The sequence below is a fragment of the Amblyomma americanum genome, chromosome 4, assembly GCF_052857255.1.
Source record: "Amblyomma americanum isolate KBUSLIRL-KWMA chromosome 4, ASM5285725v1, whole genome shotgun sequence".
In the NCBI taxonomy this organism is placed as follows: Eukaryota; Metazoa; Arthropoda; class Arachnida; order Ixodida; family Ixodidae; genus Amblyomma; species Amblyomma americanum.
In genome coordinates, this window is record NC_135500.1 from 209,704,175 (window position 1) to 209,728,324 (window position 24,150).

Here is a 24,150-nt window from a genome sequence, read left to right on the forward strand (position 1 = left end):
TTTCAACCATGGCGACAGCAGAGAAACGCTGTGGAAAAGCTTGTATGAACAGGTTGTCCTCTCCAGTAAAGAAGTTCAAAGCGATACTTTTCTCTATCTTCACCTCTGCAAGACCTCAAAAAGCCTTCTGCCTTTCAGGGCCATTGTTTCCGAGCATGACGCTTGGCGGCTTCTGTAGCATGATTCACTAACAATTCTGGAAGTCGACGACCCTCTGAACACCCGGAAGCCCACCACTGACAGCGAGTACCTCTGACCAGAAAGCCCGGAAGGTGAGAGTGCTATGTCTGTTTATGTGAAATATTCGTATTGCTCGTTACCGAAGGAATCCATCGGCAAAGAATGCAGGCATGCATTGAAAGGCAAGGCCTTACAAGATTCCAGAACACCTGTGGTATTTCTGCGAGCAGTCTTCGCGAGCGTTTAACCTTTTACTTTGGTTCTACCTCTATCGTGAACAGTGAATGTTTCTCCCCGCAAAAAGATGGAGTACGCATAGGTTATTGACCTACACCGTTTTTTACTGATATTATACTTGCAGAGTATGTCAGGGCGGCCGTATTAAAATTAAATTAAATTGGTTTTGGGTGAACGGAATTGGCGCAATATCTGTCTCACATGTCGGCGGACACCTGAACCGCCGTAAGGGAAGAGAGAAAGCAGGACTAAAAGAAGAAAGGAATCAAGGGGTGTCGTAGTGGAAGCCTCCAAAATAATCTCGACCACCTGGGGATGTTTAACGTGCGCTGACATCGCACAGCACACGAGCGCCATAGAGTTTCGCCTCCATCGAAACGCGGCCGCCGCGGTTGGGTTCGAACCCGGGTACTCCGTATCAGTAACCGAACACACTAACCACTGAGCCACCGCGGTGGGTGGCCGTATTCGGAAGGCTTAATAGCGACTCGGCTGCAATAACAAGTACGCTTGATGGGAAGCCTGCGTCATTTAGTCTTGTCAACTGCGAATTAAAACCGTCTGGACCTCATGTTCATAGGGCCTCGACAAGGCAGTCTTGAGGCTCGATTTTGTGATTTCTTTCCTGATGACCTTCAACTGCAATGAGCTGAACAGCATAATGATTTTGCATGACCTCGGGGCACACGGCGAACACGTATGTGAAGGTGAAAGAGTTAGTTCTATGTCTAAAAATATCAGATTGCCATTTTTGGAGTGTTCCATCGTCAATTCTATAGGCCCTTCATTTCGCCTTGAAACCCGTAAAGAATGTATTCCAAATTTCGCTTCGCGTCAGCTGTGGGGTAAAACACTGAGAAATCATCACCAAACCTAGAATCCTTGATATTAAAATCATCTTATATAAGGCCGTATACGGAAGGCTTAATATTTACGAAAATGATTCTAATATTAGGTATTCTAGGTTTCGCGATGATTTCTTAGTGCTTTACAACACAGCTGACGCGCAGCGCGCTGACGAATCAAGCGTTTGCAGGCAAGCGGACCCAACCGAAACGCGAAAACGAAACTATGCCACGAACAAGGGCACGCGAGCAGCGCTGTACGAGGTGCCACTCTGTGCGCGCTGTCTCTGAGGATTTTATTTCTGCCAATAACACATCTGTTGGGCCTAGTTGGTGCACGGTGACAATACAGATGATCGATGTGCGCAAAACATTAGACGAACCACGTGCACGGGAGAAACACAAGGACAGGCACTGTGTTTCTCTCGTGCACGTGGTTCGTCTAATATGTTGCGCACATCGATCATCCGTATTATTTCTGTCGTCAGCTTTTTCCTAGTCTCCGATGGTCAAGAACGCACTTTCTGGGTTCCAAGAGATGGGAATTTGGTAGGATTAACGCCGCCGCAGCGGGCATAGTGCAAGAACTTACGCGTACCTCTGCTTCGCCCGCGTCCCGCCACATGCTATACCTTCTATCGGCAGCTGCTCCGGTGGATGAAGAGTCATCGCTGAAGAGCCGCAAAGACCTGCAAACTCAGAAAGTTGTGCTGCATGAAGGAAATGAAGAAAAGGGGGGGGGGGGGGGGGGGGGGGGGGTGGAAGCAGCAAACAGCGACGTACGACTTTCTAAGCGCCGAGATTGAAATGAAATTCCGCTCAGCTTCTTCACGCCACTTCGTTTTTGAATGTGTTCGGCTGCTGCGCTTCCCGCTTGGTACATTTCTTTTTCTTTCGTTTTCCGCGGTCCCGTGGAATACGTGTTAAGGGGTTCTACTGTAACTGTCAACATTACAGTTGGCTAGCAAATGGCTAGTAACGCAGGGAATGCTACTTATTTGTTCCCTATATGAGGCCCAGAGAGAGACCCACATATGTTAAAAACCTCAAGCTTTAAAGATGGCCTTATTCGAAATCCACTCTATTCAAAATCCCAGTTCACTAGGAAATTATTTTTGTCAGGTCCCGAAATTTGCAATTCTAATTTCACCGGATAATTCGAGCAGCTAGCGCGCTGCTGATCAGATAATTTGCCCATTTTGGGTGTCCCCTTCATAGCGCCGCACTGCTAGTTTCAAAGTAACTCGAATATACTTTTGACGATCATAAAATTTACGGAGCAAGTTTTGACGGAGGAGAAGCCGTCCAGCGGCGTGATAATGAGCAGAAACATAATGACGCAGGGCAACACAACTTTGGACTGCGTCCGGACCTGAACCCAGCGCAGCATTTTTGGTAGCACATTGTTCGTTGAATTCTTCGATGCTCCACGCAGCGTCACGCGCACGGCGGCGAACAACATTTAGGATGACCTGTGCCAGCGAGCAGCGATTATGTTTGCCACGATTACTGCGTTACATGACAGGACATGCAAGAACGTGTCAAGCGGAGAAGCGGCTAGCGGTGGTGACAAAATTTTCCGCTTGCTTTTGCCCTTTTACTGCCTTTTCGCTCAAATCAACGGGCCACTAAAGGTGAAATTTCTAGTAGTGCACCAAATTTCTGGAGACGTTTCTGTGGCAACAGCGCGCGTGTACCGCGACAGGCCATGCTACGTGTCCCCCCCCCCCCCCCCCCCCCCGTTCCAGTTCTAAAGGTCCGGCTTTATCACTAAGACATTAATTTTGGCGTACTTTGGCCCCAGTTAAGGTCTTTTTTTTTTCAGGATGGCGTAACAAATCTCATTTTGCACAGAATAGCGCAGTTGCTGCTGGAATGGAATCACTGCATTCTCGGCCAACTCAGACAAATGTCATCCTTGCCTGAAGGATATGAAGCTGAGCCTGAATAAGAACATGATAACGAACTTCTCCGAAACATTACGAACTTTTCGTTCCGAATGGGATGCAGCAGAAAAAAGCTTACCTTACATACGCGCGCTGCCTATATTGAACAGAAGCGGGCGAAAATGGATCATGTTGGGCAGTCAGTAAGCCTGGCCGTACCCGAGTGCGCCTACCATCATCTGCGAGCAGTCGTATAATCTGCTGCGCCTTTCCTATGATGCAGCTCGAGCTTACACCCACTCTGTACGACCATATAGACTACAAATTATGCGGCAAAGAGCTGTTGAATGGAGTCCAGGCGTGGTGGGCTTCGTGGCGGCGAGCGGTACCGGCCACACCACGTTCACTGAGGCAGCTTTCCTGCCTAAAATTTAATCCATACCCCCCCCCCCCCCTCCCCAATTCGTCACCCCGTGCCCCTACAAATTTCCTGAAGCCGTTCCTGGCAAGGTCACGTTACTAGGCTGAGGAGCTCATCTCCCACGCCCGGGGTCACTGTGTTCTTGCAGCTCACAGCGGAGGTCGCTCGGGGCGTGCGGTTCCTATAGACGACCTGGTGCAGAGGCGGGACCGTTCTATCAGCTGCAGTCAGCAGCCGGGATGCGGCCTGCTCTGAATGAGTATGATAAGAAGCGTCCGCAATGGCAAAACATGGCCTACTGAGATGTTCGTGTAGGTTTCAAGTCCTATGGGCATTTAATATGATGCGTATATATGCTATCTGCGTCTATAGGCTGTAGCTAAACGTGTAGCGGATATTTTATTTCTTGCTTTATTATCTGACGGGCGATTACGAAGTGCTTATCACAGAGATTCCACACAGGATTCTGCGAGAACTTACCGACTCTGCAAGAACATATCGACTGAACAGCGTCTTCTTGACTGAAAACACATGTTACATGTGCTTTCAGTGTATGGAACAAGCACGTTGAAAGACATGTCATTGTTGCTAAATAGGAGCTCCGGGCTGATATTGCAATGTCAAAAATGAGCTAATTTTGCCCAAATTTTCTAAACATGCGAAACCAGAACTGCATGAACGTTGGTTTGTCTTGTTACTTTATTATTGGTTGGCTTATCATGTTGTTTTTCAAGTCGTAAATGGTAGGGTCTTAGCTTAGTTAAACTGAGTAGGACGTGCCAAAGCACTTTAGGCAACTCCGCCTCAAAGGCAACCGCATGAAAAGGTACGGCACGAGCAGCGTAAGTCCATCGCCGCCACGCGGTTGCTCGCGTAATTCCGACGTCGATGGCTCTCGCGCGTCGGGAGCGGGGATGGCGGAGCGGGGACGGCAACGCAGTGTGGGCGGGAGTATCGGCAAAGCGGGGGCGCTAGGAGCGTAAACGATGCTGTGGGATGGCGGCACCGTCGGCAGTGATGGCACAAACGCACAAACGTCGAAAGATCTTGCTCGGGATTTACGAATCGAAAGAACATTGCTTTCGCACTAATAACTTACGAATCATGTCTGAAGCAGTGGCAGGCAGCACGCACCTGCAGGCCTAAGACCACAAGGATGGCACGATTATGCATCCACAGTACTGCGTTTAGTTGAGTTTAGCAAAACCTTTATCTTTGCTGACAGGTTCTTTCTTTCAGTTGAACCACGTGCGATGCTTTATGCCGGCGTCACACAGAAGCAGCTTCTTACTGTCCGCGCTTACACGGCGCTCACAGTTGTGGCGAGTCAGACACAGACACGTTGTTTCGCAGTATGCAAATCTTTATTCGAGGTCATGTAAATATACTCGAAGTAAATTTAAGGTAGAAAAAGAAGAGCTGAGGAAAGAACCAGACAGATATGGGCATGTTTTTTGCGTGGCCGCGTACAATTCGGTAAAAAAAAGAAAAAGGAAATACACACGCACGGACACAAAAAACCCGGGCCCGAATTTCGTCGAGAGGCACTATGTGCTCCATTCTCGCCACCCAGAAGAGAACAGCCGGCGACACCAATGTCATGAAGAGAGAGAGAAAGACGAACAGACCTCACTCTTTCGCAGCGGGAATCGGAAAAAAGAAAGAAAGAAAGAAAAGAGAGAGAGAAAGAAGAAAGATCAGAAACGGCATATTGCGCTCGACACGGGCTACTTAAATACCACCACAGACAAAGAGCTCTTCTCTGTTCCCGTCTTCAGATCTCGTAATTATTAATATTATTATATTCTTTGTTCGCTTAAATTAAACCCAGCTGGATGCAGATCCCCGGGGTTTGTTTATAGGAACTGGAGGAGAGAAGGAGAGCGAGAGAAAAAATATAAACACGTACACACGCACACGCACCCACGCTCTTGAATGACTAGAACTATAGAACTCTGCGTGAATCCTCCTCCTGTGTGGAAACGAGCAGTAAAAGAGGGCGAGAGAGAGAAGGTACGATGAAAAGAGAAACACAACCGTCCAGCGCAGTCAAAAATTCCGGAAATAAAGAACAGGTAACTAAATTTTTTTCCGTAATATTACAGTATTACAGGTTCATGTCGACGAGGCGAAACTACGTAAAATCGACAATGAATTTAGAAACCGCTGCATGGCGTTTTTTCTTTTTTTTCTTTTCAGCCAAGCACGCCTTCGTCATGTTTGCCACGAAAGCGTATACTTTCTGGCAAACAAGTTCATGTCCATGGACAGTCAGACAGCATATATCTCCATATTCGTTGGTTTTCTCGATAATAGTTGCGTCGGTTAGGCGTCGTCAAAATATCTTTTGCGTTGTACTCTGTATATTGCGTTTCTTCTTCTAGCTCTGTGGCATGCTGACATTTCGCATGCCATTCTTTTTATATGTGGCGCGCGTATATATGTATATATTCATGAACGGAGCCACCGCCTGGCATGGCTTCATTTATTCATCAGGTGTATACGGACCTATTAGAACGCATACCAACCTGTGCAGGCCTCTGAATCATCGTCGTGAGCACAACTCAGTTTTGACTATTTCCGCTCCTTTCTTCTCTCACGTTAGGAGGGTGACGCGTAACGGTTACGCAGCAGCACGCACACCAACTAAAGAGGGGTAAACTGAACAAACAAAAACAAACATATGTTCATGAACCCTATTCTTTCTATATGTAGGAACTCACTCGTCATTCCACTTTTTTTCTTTTATTTGTGTAAATCAGCCTTGAGGCAGACTTAAAACTACGTCTCGCAGCAAAATGCCCGCAAATGCGACGTCTTCGTACACAGAAAGAATTGCGCCTGCATTATATGTGGACAATTTACTCTTTAAAAGGAAACTAGTGACAACTAACCGAATGTGAACAAAAATACGCAAGTTTCGAGCATAAAAATAAGGGTAACGTGGCTGGTCACCGCAATGCTACAGTGTCTCCTGTCATACAAATAATGGCGTGGTGCGAAATTTCTTTTTCATTTCTTTAATTTGCTTTTATTGTGTAAGAAAGATATACGTGCAGTATAACCAAGTATTCGCCATGTTCTTCTCACGAAGACGGGGGATTGGCGATGTTGGAGAAAACAGTTACAGGCCGAACTCACGAAACTGTGAACACGTGTCACTCATATTGGGAAAAAAAATAAACAAAAGCTGTAAGCGCTGCCTTGGTTTTACAAAGGCATGCACTCGATGAAATTGAGCAAACATTCTGAAACGCATCGTTTGCAGGAAGTAATTCATAGTTACATAAAATGCACGGGACATGTCTCTACACCGCGCCACCAGTCTTGACGCAGACTTGTTAGACGTATGGGCTCGCAATCACAACACTTTTCAGTCTCGAGGTACCAGACGTGTCGGGTGTATGATCAGAAGAAAAAGTGAACGTTGTTCAACGAACCTCCCTCGGTTTAACAGAGGCGGCCTGCCAAAGGACACAGGTGTTGCTTATGCTTCTTTCCTTGATTTGAAGAAAATAGCGCCAGAGCATGCAAACCACGAAAAGACAAGGACGAGACACAAAGCGCTATCTCACAACAGAGTTGTGAGATAGCGCTTTGTGTCTCGTCCTTGTCTTTTCGTGGTTTGCATGCTCTGGCGCTATTTTCTTTAAATCAAGTATGCACCAACTCGCCCAAAAAGAAGTGTTATGCTTCTTTCCTGTCGCCCTGTACCTTCGCAAATCAAGCTGACTAAATGATTATCTCACACATTAAGCATGTCACAAGGTTCGGCGATACTTCAAGGTGTCACGTGACCTGTCCTGCCTATCGCATTCGAAGACGGGATACCTCACTCAGGGACTCGAAGAGTATAAAGCTGCAGCTACTCCTCGTCTAGGGCACCCGGAACATTGACGTTTATGTCCGTATTATCGAGCTTCACACAGTACTGACACTGAGAAAGAACAAACTTGTTGACACAATACCGTTACAAGAGCAGGTTGCAGCATATTTGCAGCGCAGACTTTCAGCCTATATGCAGCGACGACTGACAAACCTATCACACGATCTCTCACATCAATGCTTCGCCTACAGACAGCCCGAAAAAAGAAGGTTGGCAGAGGGGAGAGTGAATCAATCCAAAATACTTTTAGACTCAGCTTGTCATCAGCGAAGCGTTAGGGATGAGCGCTGGGCTCCCGTTTGGGGTTGCGGCGTAATAATCTCACAACACACCAGCGTCTAGCGTCAAGCTTAGGCAGCGTTGTCCGGCAGTCGAGATCCAGAGAAAAAAGCAACAGCGTGTTCCGCTGTCTAGCTCTTCACGGGTGCACCTTCCAGGTCTTGGCAGTGAGAGACGGGGCGCACTACCACTGTGCCGTCCGTATACACCAAGGACACACCAGCCAACCCCTGCAGGAGCCTGCGCTGACAATCAGCAGAAAGTCTACGGCCTTCAATAGATTGTCAGTAGAGAGCCTACTGAGCGCCAGTGCAGATCTCAGGAGGAGAGCACACGAGCCAACTCTACGCTCCAAAGTCCGTGCTCCATTTTAGCAGCTCCCAGCAGCGGAGTGTTTGACCCATAGAAGAGCGGACGCATTCAGACTCGTCACAACGCTGTCAAATTCGTTTCCAGCTTCAAAAGCCAAGCTGAACTACCCTCTCATGGACGAAGGGTGCACGAATTCACGCGTGAGAGAAACAACAGCCTGAGACGTACTCCGCTGACGCGCTCTGTACGTCACAGCCCCTGAGTGGAGCCGCCAAGACGGAGCACATACGGTGCCAGCAAATCTAAGCACAAGTTCCGCTTTAAGCAGTGATCGCCCGGATATAAAGGTACGCAGTCTTCCACGCACGGTGTACATGGTATAAGTGCTCAGCATGGCCGCACTATAAAGTGAATGGCGTTGTGACTAACCGGTAGAGAGGTGCACACTAAACTATACTTTGTACACTCACGCTTGTTCAGGAGTATACACACACAGAGAGATACATCTCAACAAGACGCGAAAGTGGCAGTTACATGTCTACACGCAGTGTCGTGCGTCGTCACTCCAGCCTTTCTTTGTCGTGTCGCTCTGGCAAGCGCGTGTTCGTGTGTGTTCTGTCTGGCAGCTTGCCTCGGAGGGACGTCTAAGTTTGTTTACCGAACAGCAGCGACAAGAAGAAAAAAATGAAGAAGCTGGTTACGAGGCAAACTTAGCGCAGCGCTCTGTTGTCTATACGGTTCTCACAGACGGGTCACACACGGAACACTCACACGCACAATAGAAAATACATATCACAGTGGAGTCGTAAGGGTCGGTGATGGACATCTGGGAGAACTTGAAAACGAGACGGGAGTGCTTGCGGGACTTCAGCGGGATGCTACGTAGAACTGCAGGGGAGAAGCACGTCGATGAACCGGAGGCGTGGCCGGAGGCAGGAATTTAAAAGAAAAAGGTACTGTCAAAAGCGACGGTGTAAACCACTTCGAGATTCATTCTATGCCAGTCTTTTCGACCAACATTCTTCCTACTCTGGGTGCATGCATCAAAAGGCCGACTAAGCCAAACATCCAACGAAGAGGAAGAGGGCGCAACCTCCGCGCCGTGTACGCATCATGCAAAGGCTGTTGTTGTTGTTGTTGACCAAAAAACCACGCACTGCATTGAGTTCCTCGCTTTCTCTTTGTTTTCCTTTCAACGGTACATGCTTCCATTAGGTCGTGCATTCGTTCGCGTGCAATCGCGACCGCCGAGAAAAAAGAAATTTAAAAGCAGCAGCTACGTGTTTTGTCTCACTCGTCTCATGAGATCCTCCTTGGATAACAATTGAAAGGTAAGACATGCGGAGTGTGCATACGCGGTCGCGAGGTGGTGCAGGACATGTACAGTGACTGCTAGGCGAGGAGCACTCGTTTGTGTAAGTATCCACGGTACATCTTCTGACCGAACCTGCAATTAAGAACATACTCGCATACCGCAGAAAAAAAAACGGGCTAGAAATAAAATAGAAGAAAGGAACGATTGCAAGTAGCTTACACACACACATACAAAAAAAAATGAACGGCTCGTAGAAGGTGACGGCATTTTCGAGCCTCCTCATTGGCTATCCGCGTCGTTCAGGCCTCCTATACAATTCGTTACTGACTGGTGTGTCAGGGGCAATAAGCACTAAAAAGCACGTCAATAAGCGCCTCCTCGGCTTGCTGCTTCGCGAAACGCAACAGGAAAATATGTAGAAAAGAACGCCCGTTCTGTGAAGAAAAATCTTGTTCGCTGGAGTTCTTATCACAAAGACTGTTCGCGAAAGGTCAGTCACAAAGGGTCGGTTCACAAATTTCGCGTCGCGAATAGAAACCAAAGAACAGTCTGAGAGAGACGCCCGATAGCTATACGTCTATCTACGATCGCCCCGCACAGCGGTGGCCAAGTTTTTGTTTAGTTACTTCGTGTAGTGCATTCGTCGCAAGAAAAAAAATTCATCGATCGACGAAACGAGAACCAGTACTCGCGAGAACGAGAGGGCGGCAATCGTGACTTCCAAATACAAAATATAACGCACTCATCATAACCACCGTACCGATGTTTGGGGTGACAGTCTCTCCAAATACGCAAAAGGTCCATGGTCGCCAGCCGAAACCATTTCATAATGTAGAAAAGTACATACACCACGCAGCATTGGCGTATAGAGGAAGGAAACGACGGAATAGAAAGAAAAGGAGGCGGGATCTGCCCTGAGGCAGATCGGACCAACGGGACGTCTCAAAGACGTGAGTCACAGAGAACTGGCCACCACTCGCCGCGCAATGAGCGCCAGCCTCAAAAGGGTCAACACAGCCCTGACAACACGCAGAGTCACTTAGCAGCACCCCTGAATCCAGAGGCTCGTCAAGACACTGCGCCGAGGGGCGCGCAGGGGAAGATGACGTCGAGACCAGAGCGAGGAAGGAACATGGCGGCGCTCAGCCATCAGGTCACGGCCAAGTGTCCCTGCAGCTGCGACGGGCTCTGCTTGAGCACGAACGACGAGTCCGACTTGGAGTGCGTGTACGCTCTGACGGCGCGCTTCATGAGCTTGGAGGCCGACGGCCGGGCGTGGTTGGGCACCACGTCGGGCGGCTGCACCGAGTAGGCGGCCCGGTCGCCGACCACCGTGAGCGAGGGCTGGCCGTAGATGGACGACGGCCTCGCCTCGTCCTCACCGCCTGGCAGCGCGGCCCGCAGGTCGTGCAGGGCAAAGGGCGGCGCAGGCTGGTGGTGCTGGGGTTGCTGGTGGTGGTGGTTCTGCTGCTGGTGCTTGTGGTTTCGGTGGTGCCGTTGCTGCTGCTGGAGGAGCTTGTGCTGCTGCGGCAGCGGCTCTCCCAGCTGCAGGAACGGGTTGGCGCCGAAGCAGGACGACTGAGAGCGCTGGCAGTGGCCGCTGTCGAGCGTACTCCGCCGGGGACCGGTCAAGGTCACCGGCGAGTCGGGACGGATGTAGGCGAACTCGAGGGTGGCCGACGCGGTGGCGCCGCCCACGCCGCACCGGGGACCTCCGTTTCTGCCGTTGGCCACCTCGGGCGAGTTGAGCACGTGCTGCGCGTACAGGGACCGCTGGGCCAGTGCTGGGGACACCTAGTGAAGGGGTGGACAACAGAAGATCAGGGGCGCATTTATGTTTAAATGTGAGTCTGTCACAGCTACAATATATGCACTATCGGGGACAAAAGTAGCATACCCCACGCAGCGGGAGCCGGAGCAACGGAAAAATGCATCGTAACGCCATCTAAAACAAGAAACATTGAAACGAGTCAAGCGACATTCCTGCAGATAATAAAGGGCTTCCATTGGCTGCCTCGATCCCAAATTCCGCCTGTAGATGGCGTTACGATGCAGTTTTTAGTTGCTCCGGCTCTCGCTGCGTGGGGTACACCACTTTTGTCCCCGATAGCACGTCATGGCTACCACTGTGGGCTGATGTAGACACTGCCTTCTACAACCTCAACGGCTGCTGCACCGTACAACCTCAACTTACAGACGTAGGCACTGTCATGGCCGTCACTTGAGCGTGACTAAGAGCGTGCTTCTAGAATTCGCAGTCGACTGGAACACGACATTGCGCTTTAAACGCATTACACAGCAGGAAACATGCACAAAGACATGTTAGTTTCTCTCAAAAGAGACTGTTAGCTAAATGGCACCACTAATGTCTTTTGCGCCTGGTCCACTCTTTGCGATTTAACCGGAAGGATACGCCGCTCAGATGTTCGGAAAGCACCAAGTCTGCTTCTATCTGAAGCCTGAGTGGCGTAACTGTTGACTGTTTGAAAAAAAAATGAAACTTTTACTGATATTCCATCGAAGCACGAAAGACAAAGGGCGGACGTCAAACATGTGAATACGGAACGAATGCCTTCGGTTTTTCCATTTCAGGCCGGCTGTTCGCTTTCAAAAGTATTAGCTTTAATTTCAGCCTATATACTTTTCTAACTTGGTCCCTTATTTTGTAGCCCTTATCAGTGCCTGTGCCGTCATTCTCTCTGACGTCAACGGGCCCTGCAGAAAAGTAGTTTTACTGATGATCTGCTTATGACTAAAGATAGCTGAGAAGCACCACTTGTTTAGCCAGCGCCCTTTTGTCGCATCTACTTCTCTGTGCATACCTCCACTGCCGCGTCTTTACCAGCAAAGTGACACAGAAAATAATGTGCTAGAATTTACTCACTAAGGTTTCAGCTGGTATAACTAATCCAACGTCGGATAAATCCCTTTGTTGTTTAAGGTTACGCTAAGACTTCACTGGCACTCACTCCTCTTCTACCGACAAAGTGCAGCCTGTCTGCAGTGTCATTGCATCGCTCCGTCAGTACTCTGGCGGACTGAACATCTGCTTTGAATCAAGACTTTGTCTGCTAAATTCAAAGCATGAAGAAGATACATCTGCAGATCTGCGCGATCAAGCGCACAGGTGGTCAGCGGCTGGAACAGGGCGTACCTGCAGGGACCGGGGCGAGGGCCGGTGCGCTCCGAGCGAGCGCTGCCCGAGCGAGATGAGCGAGCTGTACGAGCCCGTGGGCCGGGGTCCGAGCGGGGCCGACCAGGGCACCGAGCGCGTGTCGTAGTCCACGCTTCCGGCGGCGGCCAGCGGCGGGTGGGGCGTGGGCGCCAGGCTGCCGCTGTCGCTGGCCTCGGTGGCCACCGACATCCTCTGCGCCCGGCGCGTCAGGCTGGGCGTAGGGGTGCGCTCGCCCAGCGATCGCAGCTCGCACGAGGTCGAGGTGCGCACCGACGACGACGGGGACTCCGACGAGGTCAGGGTGTGCTGCAGCAACAGCGCCTGCCTGCGGGACACACAGGAGTGAGTAAGGAGCACATATGTGGCCCAGCACATACCTCACGGGATACACGCATGCATAGCACGACCGGTGTTTAGCGTCAATATGCCAGGGCTGGACAGCTTGACGCGGGACTCAAACAAAGCAAAGCAGGTTAAGTTTGATAGCGTGCAGCATATGTGTTCTGCTCGCACTCTTTAGCCTTTGCAAACTTGCCGCGGTGAACCGGCAGAATGGAACAAAGGAAGGATCAAGCTGCACATGCATAGTTTGCACCAACGGTCCGGTCCAGCGAGTAAGTCGCAGCCGCAAGCACTTGTTTTCGGTATAGCATGCACACGAGAAGACGCATTCGAGTTACCTGTAATATGATGATGATAATTAAATTTTATGGCGCAATGGCATCTGTTGCCGAAGAGCGCCATGATGAAAGGCGTAATCGTCTACTCAAGGTAGGGTCACAGACCCGTTTCCCAAGCCTTTCACCCTTAAAGCGTCAGGCCAGATGAAAGCTTGTACTCATTACGTCACCAGTAGATACTGCTGAAAAGGGATCAGCGCGAACACAGGACGAAGAGAGGAACAGCGCCTGTGTTGTACGTTCCTCTCTTGGTCCTGTGTTTGCGCTGTTCCCTTTTCAGCAATCTAATACCAACTAGCCTGCAACAATACCCTCGTAAAGTTCACCAGTAGATACCCGGCGGGCACTGGGGATCTATCCCCGCACCTCCTGCATGCGAAGCTGATGTTCAAGCCACAAGGCGACCGCTGCGGTAACTGCCAGCAATTAGTGTGTGTACGATTAACAACACTGACCTGCAGCGGCACTGTTACTTTGAAGAAGACAAAATGCTGGGCTATTTGATGCGCCCGCTGAGCTGTGCAGTGCGCGGACAGCAATATTAGAAAAGAAAAGAAGAAAAGAAAATGACAAATTACACCCTCGCCTTGCTGTTCCGCGTTTATGTGCGGTCTCTTCATATCACCTTTCAGAGGTGTTTCTAAGCTAGCAGTTAGCGACACATTTTCGCAAAATGTGAGTGTGAACATATACCGAGCTTTTTAGACTAAAAACGTCTCCACACAACCCCGCCATTAATTCCCCGGTGCAAATACATCTCGTGCGGAAACAAGGTGCTCTGCATAATTAGATGCACTCGAGAAGTACATCCTGGTATCAAAAGAGAGGAGCAGGTACGCACATCTGGTCACGTCAAGTGCGCAAGCTCTCCACGCGTCACGCCAACAAAACTTTGACCCGATTCATCCCGTGTACGCTTCTTCCACGAAGACGGCTATCTATTTATAGAGCGTGCTCCAAAGAGAACACCGCCGAAATTCTCTTCCGGGCAGCGCAAAAGCGGGGCGTGCCGGCGCCCATCCTTATTTAAATCTCGGCGAGGTCGCCCCGAGGACATTCACACCCTTCCACGCAATAGCGTTCTGTGTGTGTGCACAGGAACGGACGCCAGCTGCGAGGCTCATCCCGCCCACGAGTGGCGCGGCAAGGCCCTTCCCACGCCCTTTATAGAAATGTGTGCCCAGCCTGTCCTCGGCTCGGCCCCAGAGGCCGACGTCCATCGCATAGCACGCAAGGACTCCACTCGGGGCACGCCTATATTCGGCGTTGCGTGTTCATCGTCACACACGCGAGATAAACGGCCAGCCTTTATTTCCGCCGCGCTGCACCTAGCGGACTATCATTGAGGCATATTTGAAAAGCTGTCTGATCTTGATCACTTTGCAAACTTCGCTCAGAAAATGCATCGCATAGTAGCTACGCTAGTTTGGTGCAGCAATGAAAAATTTTAATACAATGATCTTCTTCTCCATTGTTTCGTACAAGAAGTTTGGTCCAGTTTAAAAAGGTTTAACGTTACAAAGCGACTCAGGCTATGAGAGACGCCGTAGTGAATGGCTCCGGAAATTTCAACCACCTGAGGTTTCTTAGCGTGCTTTGACATCGCACAGTACACGGGTCTCTATAATTTCGATCCATCGAAATTGGACCGCCGCGGCCGGGACCGAACTTGCGTCTTTCGGATCAGCAGCCGAGCGTCATAACCACTGAGCCACCGCGGCGGCTGCTTCGTACAAAAAGGAGCAAACGAAAGGAAAGCCTTTCAGCACGCTAGAAAGCTAAATTCACGTCGATTAGAAAAATTTGGACCTCTGCATTTAGAGCACAGTACTCGCACACACTACGTCACAAAGCATTCGCCCTATGCGCTTCCCGAGCGAATCGGAACTATAGCGTGCCAGGTGCCGTAGCTGTAGCTTTCGGCAAGCTCCATACGTTTCCATGCATGTCTCGTCCAAACAAAGCACTTGGCTGTATACATGAAGGCTCGCAACTACGTGTAGCCAGGCCTCGTTCGGTCGGGTAAAGGTTCCCTCACATGCGCTCTCCATTCTGGGACGAGCGCAGACCGGCCCCGATCTGTCACGTCACGGTTCGTCTTGCCACAGCGCGGGATGAGTAGCGTGTGGAGCACGTATATACCGTGCAGGGCCCGAAAGAGCAGCTCTAACGGCTAGCCGAATGCACAGGGGTGCGGTTGGGGGACCGCGAGGGGGGGGGGGGGGGGGTTAGGAAGATGTTGTGATGCCGCGGCTTGGCGAAGGCTGGGAGGAGCGGGCACGCCATCGCGTGCGAAAAAGTAGACCGCGGCGCCGATTGACGCAAGTCGAAGGATACGCAATATCTGGGAAGAGGTGTGGGCGGCACAGCCTGGCACGCAGCACGTTGCTTGTTGCTGTTACGTCATAACGCGCCATATTAGGTTGGACTTGGAGGAGGCGTCAGCAGTTCTAGCCAGTGGCGACGAGATGCCAGAGGGGCAAAATGAATATAGAACGGAGATGTGTCGGCAGCGCGCTGCACTGACGAATGCAGGTTATTACTCGTACCCGCGTTGCCCCATTTTACTGGCGCATATGCGGCCTATTTTGCTGAGAAACAATTGAAGCCATTGCGTTTACAGGCGCGTAACAGCCGTTCAGAACCATGTGTTCAGGAACTTTTTAGTTTCGATCGATGTGTGCAGACACGTGCTGACCAATCTTTCTTTTTTATTTTTTACTGCGTTAGCAATATAGTCCTCTTTCGACGAAAAGGCAGTGTTCTGCGTGAACCCTTCACCCCTAACGTCCCTATAGCAGTGGGTGCTCCAGTGGTAAAAGTGCATCTCCCACATATGAGCCTGCACTCACCCCAACCCACCACAACCCATCTTTATCCCCACCACCACCTCCCCCGAACCACATGCAGCAGCGGAACGAAACGGGGGAGGTGAAACCAAATTCAAACATGCTCCGCGTTCGCCGATGCTCGTCGCGATATGCTCGCGGCCTATAGGGCGCAGGGCATACTACCAGACTCCATCAAGACGCTATTGTGGCCGCAGGGCAGTGCGCACACTCGTGAGCGAACTTTGGTGAGCCTCTGTGCATTCCTCGAACACACGGGCTTGACGTCCCGTCTGTTCTCCGTCAGGTAGTTACACGCAGTGACCGAACGCTCCGCGAGCTCTACCTTGAACGATTAATAACTGGACGCCCCACTGCAGTTGTAACCTACACAGTGCTGTGCGCGTGTGTGATTTAATTCCTCTAAAATGAACTAATCACGCGCACAACCTGGACACATTTCTTATTGTGTAAATAGTTTGTGTATACTACTTCTCCCTCTATCCTCTCTTCCTGTCTCCTCACCTCTTTCATTTCATTTCTGCATTCTGCCTGCTATCCTTTATTTCCGCTGCCCCAGCTCAGGTGCTTCAGTATCGATGGCAGATGCCGGGGCTAGCAAAAATCTTTTCCTTCCTTTTTACTATTATTTTCAATAAAACCACTACCACCACCAACATCCAATAGGAAATGCACTGGTTGTAGTACAGCCAATAATTAATGCTAACGCAGATTTGTCGCATCACACCGTATAATTGATTGCCGGCGCATTTTTTTTTTTTACTCAGCCATCGAATGAACGATGCCAATTCCAGACTGCGCACTGAAATGTTGTGTATAAATGCCTCGAACCTGTTTGAAACTCTGCGTTGAGAGTGGCTAAGCCAAGAGCGGGATTTGTGCGGGGCATTAAATGCAGCGAGCAGATAAACGATGACCTACTAAAGTTGGATACAAGTTAAGAAAAAAAGCTTCTTTCCCCCCTCCAGCCAATGGCGTCGGCCGATTCTCGTGAACCTGCTAGTGTGACAATGCAGGGGTGCAGATGAAAGGGGATAGTCTCCTCCCTGCAATGTCGGGGTTAGTTACCTCCCTGCTTTGTCACGCCATTCCCGACGCCATTGGCTGGAAGGTGGTCCTTTGACAAGGAAAAGCTGCTTTTTCTTGAGTTGTATCTGGATATAGTGTATAGATTCGAAAGTTATCGGGGATTGAGTGCATTTCTCCTTGCAGTCCTTGCATCTATCTCCTGACACTGCAACTACCACGTTTTGGTTTAGTGCACGTTTCAAGCGCGCATGCGTTCAGAGAGGCTAAGAAAAATTTCGCGCCAGAAGTTTCACCCCAGACGAATTGAGGACCATGTAGCGCTTCTTTATTATTCATTGGTTAGAAACACCGGCGCAATAAAAAAAAAAGAGACGCGGAGTATCTCTACCGTTCTTGTAGTTTCCAATCAAAGTTTTGTGACGACGCGAAGCGAAGACAAGTGTTCCAGTCTCTCTTTTTGTGGTGGAGTCCTCAAGGGCCTCATTATTCAGTCGCAAGAGCATCCAACGGCCTTGAAGTTTCTATAGTCACTTGTTCTGATAGCATTCACAGTGTGAAAAATGTGAATAATGCAAACGAAAAAAAAAATTATGCGTTAAGCAGCTGACGCAAACTTCGTACGCGATTCCGTAATAATGTCTTGATTGGGCAATCGCCTGCGGTTTCTTTGTGGTGCTATTACTCCTCCCTATTTAGAGAAAAGGCCGAGAACGCGAACCCTCTGTACCGGACTGGGCGTTCCAACTAAGCGTGTGCAGTGACCCGCGCAAAAATGAGAACACTCCTCAAAAAACTGTTTTGGCTTTTAGCAGAAAAGCTGGGGCCTGAACTGTTTTCTTCCGAAAATGGCGACACGTAAAGGAGCAAAACAAGACGGCTACGCAAGCCCGTTTTACTGAGCAGTGCCGGTGAAAGCTAAACAATGTGTCATATTGCGAGACAAGAAAACGCTTAACATCACGCCACTCCCTCCGCTCAGTCAACGACAACTAACTGTAAGCTATCGCGTTCGGTCGTGTTTAACGTCAAAAAGTTGGGCCGCACCGCCGCTTGACGTCCAGACAGCACGTCATAAATCACGTTGGCCAAGCCCCGTCCTGTTTTGCAAGCGTAACTTGAATAAACTGCACAGCACGCTGGGCGCACACTGCCTCCTCGCACGATTCAACCCATGAATGAAACCTTGAACGCGCGCGGTATTTGCAGAACGCACGAAAACAAATGCCGCAATCAGGGCATGGCTTCTCGCTCGCGCAACCTATATACGTATACATTCGCGAGTAACTTTTTTTTTATCGTTTACTTCGCCCTGCCATTTAGCTTTGACGTTCCTTTTTTTTTCATTCCTGTTTTCCTCCAAAGTCTAGATCGGGTGTCCCAACGTTGCCGAGTTAGGAACTTCGCGGTTTGGCAGGAGGATCAAAAGACACGCAGTGACGAAACAGGGCAGGCCTTGTTGGCAAACTCCTCCGAAGTCTTTCCCCTCTCTTTGTCTTTCTCGTTTCATTTGGACTAGACGGTCACATTGCTGCGCTGCATTGCCGACCACAGCCTTACAACACAGCCGGCGTGATTTAGCAACGGTTGCAAGACTGCGTCATACCAAGGCACGCAGGTCGCATATATTTTTTTTTTTTGGCCCGCGGGCGCCGAACTCATGGATGGATTGGAGCATCTGAAGCAATCCTCGCATTCTGAAGGTCCTGAAGCGACGGTCAAAGTGATAACAAAGAGCTCCAGCAGCGTACGAAACTGAATTCCCCGAAGGACGTCAGAACAACCAGTGAATAGAATGTTGAGCAAGAGATTTCGGTGCTTGCTAAAAACTTTTTTTTTTTGGCGTCAAACTAGCCAGACTCGAGTTACTCGCAAGAATGTCTACTTTGTTTAGCTTTATCAGAGCACTGCCTCCTCTCTTTGGATAAGTACGTACAGGACTGCAGTGAGAACTTGCTGTAAGATAACGAGCCTCACACTTCGCGCCTTACTCGCCTTCACCAAAGACCTTGTTCTTCGCTGCTCAAACCAGCGGGATGTTAGTAAAGAAACAATGGCCGGTGGCCTATGCTACAGTGCCGCGCTTCTGCCGCAATGTTGTAAATGCCAACGCGTACTGCTGTACAGCGCCGTGTTTCTGCCACAAACCTTGTCCACGCCAACGCATTTGCAGCGCGCATCTCTCTTTCACTACCTCCACATATAGTTCCAAGTGCGAATATTAGTTTGATAGTAGTATTAATTGGTGAACAACACCATGTGCAATGCACAGCTCGAGAGTGTGTTGCTGTCTAACAAGGGGCGTGTTTGGCTGCGTTGATACACCTTCGCGTGTCGAGGGTTCGATCCCAGTCGCGGATATTTATTTTTGTTTATTTATTTCATTTGGCACAAAACCCTCAAACACCGCAAGCATACAAGCATCGCAAGATCTTGCTCGAGGTTTACCCATCGAAATATTGCTCTCGCGCTAAAAGCTGTTTGTTTCACTCCCTCCTTTATCCCTTCCCTTACGGCGCGGTTCAGGTGTCCAAAGATATACGAGACAGATACTGCGCCATTTCCTTTCCCCCCAAAACCAAAACCAATTATTATTATTATAACAAAAGCAAATTGGAGCGAACACGTAAAGTCTATGTTAAGGGTATGAAGCAATAACTGAATGGGTTTATGCCCATATATGTAGAATTAGTCATTTCCTACTTAACATTCATGGATACACGGGAGTCCTCATACCACTCCTGGCACAGTGGTGCAGTCGTTAAGCGATGCGCCACTTCTCTGCGATGGCAGGCGCTCCCACCGGCGGGTTCTTGTGCGAGCCAGGTTGCTGTTGCTGAGCAATCACTTGCGACCTATAATTAATTTAACTGCCACCTGCCACGGAGCGCAGAGCCTGCCACGGTCATGGAGCCGAGAGCATTGCGTGACCGAAGCGTGGTCGACCCTTTGCGTGTCCCTGCATGCAGCCAGCAATCGAAAACAAAGCGAGCTCGGGGTTGGGCCCCCCACGCACCTCTTGGTGAGTCCCGCGTCGTAGAACTGCGGACCGAGCGTGTGCGCCTTCCGGAGGGCCTCCCTTCGCCCCTTGCTCCGACCGATGGCGTCTCTAAGGGCGAACATCCAGTCGTCCAGGCCGCAGTTGGTCCAGAGCAGGAGCTGGCCCTCGGTGCCCACCCGAAGGGCGATAACTCCCGTCCGCTTCTTGTCGGCCCACTGCAACCCTTCCACGTCTGCCAGGTTCACCTTGTAAAGGAATCCGCCCATCTCGGAGGTGCCCACCTTGGACTCCTTCTTGAAGCACGCCAGGTAGTCCTTGGTGAGCACGAAGTAACGCTCCTTCCAGCGACTAAAGAACTTGTCCCACTGCTGCCACAGCAGGCCCTTCTTGACCGTGGTCGTCTCCAGAAGGGGCCCGTTGGCCGGGACGGCCGAGGAGTCCTTCTTGGAGCCTCCTCCTCCTGCGGCGGGCACCCCGTTGCCCAGCGTCAGCGAGACGGGCAGGCCGTTGCCCAGCAGGCCTCCGCCGCCGCCGCTGCGGCCCACGCTGCCGATGCTGCTCATGGTGGCGCATCTTACGGGCGGCTGCGGGTGCCGCGACGAAGCCAGCGCACCGCCGGGACTGGCGCCCTCCTTGGCCGATCGCCGCCGCCGCAGGAAGCCGCGGAAGCTGCCGCCGCCGACGCCGATGCCCAGGCCGCGCCTGCGCAACACACGGGGGAACAAGGACAAAGCCTTTACGGCCGCTCTTTGATTCCAATAGCATGCGCTACTGTCATACGCCAAAATTGGCGGCAGTATTGTCGTGATCGCGCTTAGCGGGAACACGGGAGCACGTGGCCTCGCGTGCTGTCAACGCATTCTAACGGGGCCACCATGAACCAACGCACAGTACGGGACAAAAGTCTTTGGACCAAATGTTCCTCAAACAAAGCCGATATTGCTGCTATTAGCCGGCGGCTGGAGACCACACTTGTGGAGGTGAAAGCCAAGATTTTGTTCTTTCATCTCCACAAGTGTGGTCTCCAGCCGCCGGCTAGTAGCAGAGCTATCGGCTTCGTTTGAGGAACTCGTGGTCGAGAGACTTTTGTCCCCGACTGTGCATGCTTACTGCGCACATACATGGTTACTCGCGGCCCCACTGGAATGTAAGCACGCGAGGCCACGTACTCCCGTGTTCATGCTAACCGTTATTGGTATAGCACCTAGTGCAGAGAACTGCCCTTGGCTAATGTTTTCTTCTTTCTTTTTAAACACCTTTACTTGAGTTACTTATCATTACGCGTAGTGCAGACAACCCACACGCGGTTGCCATAAACCGACTCAACGTGCGCGAGCCCTTTGGTCAAAATAGGAAATTATCTACGTAGAAGTAAGCCATGCGGTCCATGGCAGCCACGGAGTACGCACTGATGAAACTGCAGTTTCCCCTTTGATGTGAGTCAGCCTATTCAACAAGTAGATCTCTATCTTCCTTACTGTCGACATCATTTGCATTTACAAACACCTAAGTACCCGTTTCTCTCAGGTATACGACCTACTTAGGGCAGTCGCTTACAAAGTGCGCAAAAGTAGTTACGAACATGCAACTTGCGTGCGCGGTCAGTTACCATGTTTCTGCCTTCTGTAGTTCAAGCTCTACTGAGCACGACCGCACCTTCGTTCACGACATCGAGCGCGGTACCGCGGCTGTCGCGTGGTACACAGATGGTTCCGGGGATAGCTCCCCAGCTTTACGCGTGCCAGGTAGAGTTCCCTGTACGCGTATGTAGTGTTTTCGCGATAACCGATGGCCACAGCGATGTTTTGCCGTTGCGAGCGAAGGTCAGTGCATTGCACCACCTCGGATGACGATGATATTCGCAACGACTGACCGTTCCCGCAAGACTGACAGGATCGCAGCATAAATATTTATACGTAGTTTCCATTTTCCCGCTCCGGGAAGCACACCGCCAAACATTCTGCCGAGCAGCGAAGACAGCGAGAAAGCGAAGCGAATAAAAATGTAGGTCAGGTCCAGAACTGACACGGGTGGCGGACTGAGTTCGCAGAAACGCTTATTACATTTCTCCCCGCAGATAATTAGGTTTTATTTATTTATTTGTTTGTTTGTTTATTTATTTATTTATCCCTCAAAGGCCCACAAGGAACATCACATGAGGGATGGGCTGACAAGGACGTATTAATATGAATACAGATGATCTTCGATGGCGTCTCTGAAGTGATCGAAGTTGGTGATGGTAGCCACTTCGGATGGAAGGTCATTTTTTTTTTAGTCTCTGTGGGTTTTGAGCAAAAAAGACTGGCAATATGTTTCGCAAGCCTATCTGCTCAACAGGTATCAGTTTGTTGAAATATCTGGAAGCCAACCACCTACATCACCCGTCTCGTCTGGAGTGCCGCAGGGGTCGGTTTGAATAAAACAATGACCGAATTAAGTAACGCAGATGGTGCCAGGCCCGCACTACAGCCAAGCTATAGAGATATACAAACACAAATCAGAAATGCTGGAATGGATGCTGTAAAATACGCCTTTAAAACTCAAATGTACGCTAACACATCAAACTTGTTACTCGTTAAATCATGTGTAATATTGATATCCTGTTTGCTTGTTCGTTCAGAAACAGTCTACACGTGTGTGTGTGTGTGTGTGTGTGTGTGTGTGTGTGTGTGTGTGTGTGTGTGTGTGTGTGTGTGTGTGTGTGTGTGTGTGTGTGTGTGTGTGTGTGTGTGTGTGTGTGTGTGTGTGTGTGTGTGTGTGTGTGTGTGTGTGTGTGTGTGTGTGTGTGTGTGTGTGTGTGTGTGTGTGTGTGTGTGTGTCCGTGTGTGTGTCCGTGTGTGTGTCCGTGTGTGTGTCCGTGTGTGTGCGTGTGCGTGTGTGTGCGTGTGTGTGTGTGTGTCAGGCGCGCGCTGGAAGTGAAGCTTTACCTACCTGGAAATAAGCATTCAATTCCTAAATCCTTGGGCGTCAAAAGAGGAATAATTACAGGGTGCGTTTTCTATAACAAACTTCTCTTTGTCGTCCGGTTTAACCAGCAGTCGTCTTTTTCTAGCAGTCTTTTTTGCTAATTAATATTTAAACACGCTGCTTTCTTCACGCTCTCTGCTATTTCGCTTTTTTTTTTACTAAAGCGAGGCACTTTGTAACTGCTCGGTCGCTCAGAACGCAGCATTTGACACGGGGACACGTATTCCTGATTGCAATTTGGAATTAATAACCGTTCTGAGAACGGGCTTACTCAATCAGCAGAGAAACATAAAACGACGAGGGCTCCCTGGAAAGAGCGACTAGAAGACAAGAGCGCGGATGAAAGGAGGAAATAAAGGAATAAAGAAACGCTGAAGAAGACAAGGCGCGACAGCAGAGCGAACGAGGGCGTTCATTTCTGTCAGTGAAGTGCGAAACGAAGCCCGTTTAATTACTCTGCGTGTGCGAGGGGAAGCCACGAGACTTCCAAGGCATGCACGGTTCCTGGAACGGCGCGTTACTATCGACGCCAAAGCGTTTCATTTTGCTGGTTTTCTAGCTGTTCGTTCCATTCTTTCCTCTGTCCTTAATTCTTTGTCTTCTCCGCCTTTCCTGTTCGTTCCTTCTCTTTGTCGCCCTTTGCTTGGAGTCCGCGACGCGATGGAAGCGCCACCTTTCGCTGCATGCAGCGTGCGCCGCCATCGCCGTTTAACGCGCACAGACAACAGGGCCGGAGTAATCTTGTTTCGGGATCAAATATTGACACGGGAAATATCTCTGGCGACGGGGCGAGCCTCCAGTCTGATAATACGAGTGAGGGTGGAGGGATAAAGAAACAAAACAAGAAAAAAAACATGGAAGAGGGAAAAAAGCGCTCGAAGCATTCCACCGTACTCAACAGCTGGGAGAGGTACACCCGACACACTCTTGGAGTGCCGAGCACACAGGGCGGGTGCATCGAGGGACGTAGTGTAGAAGCCGGCTAACAGAGAGAGATACGTGGTAACACGGTCCGCCGCAGGTTCTTTTTGTCCTTCTCGCCTCCGTATAGGCACACTGCTCCGCCTGTGAACGAACCGGCTGACCCGTGC

General features: G+C 50.2%; 1 protein-coding gene across 2 annotated transcripts in view; it reads right to left on the minus strand.

Moving 5' to 3' along the window:
• Nucleotides 1-4,911: 4,911 nt before the first annotated feature.
• Nucleotides 4,912-24,150, minus strand: part of LOC144129231 (uncharacterized) — a 278,887-nt gene continuing 259,648 nt past the window's right edge. For both annotated transcript variants that reach the window (XM_077663230.1, XM_077663229.1), the window contains 4 exons: nucleotides 20,108-20,794; nucleotides 12,516-12,861; nucleotides 7,263-11,155; nucleotides 4,912-7,061 (listed from right to left, as the gene is read on the minus strand). In XM_077663230.1, the coding sequence (XP_077519356.1) occupies nucleotides 10,511-11,155; nucleotides 12,516-12,861; nucleotides 20,108-20,655 (1,539 nt within the window). In that variant the 5' untranslated portion in view covers nucleotides 20,656-20,794 and the 3' untranslated portion in view covers nucleotides 4,912-7,061; nucleotides 7,263-10,510. The remainder of the gene's footprint in view (nucleotides 7,062-7,262; nucleotides 11,156-12,515; nucleotides 12,862-20,107; nucleotides 20,795-24,150) is intronic.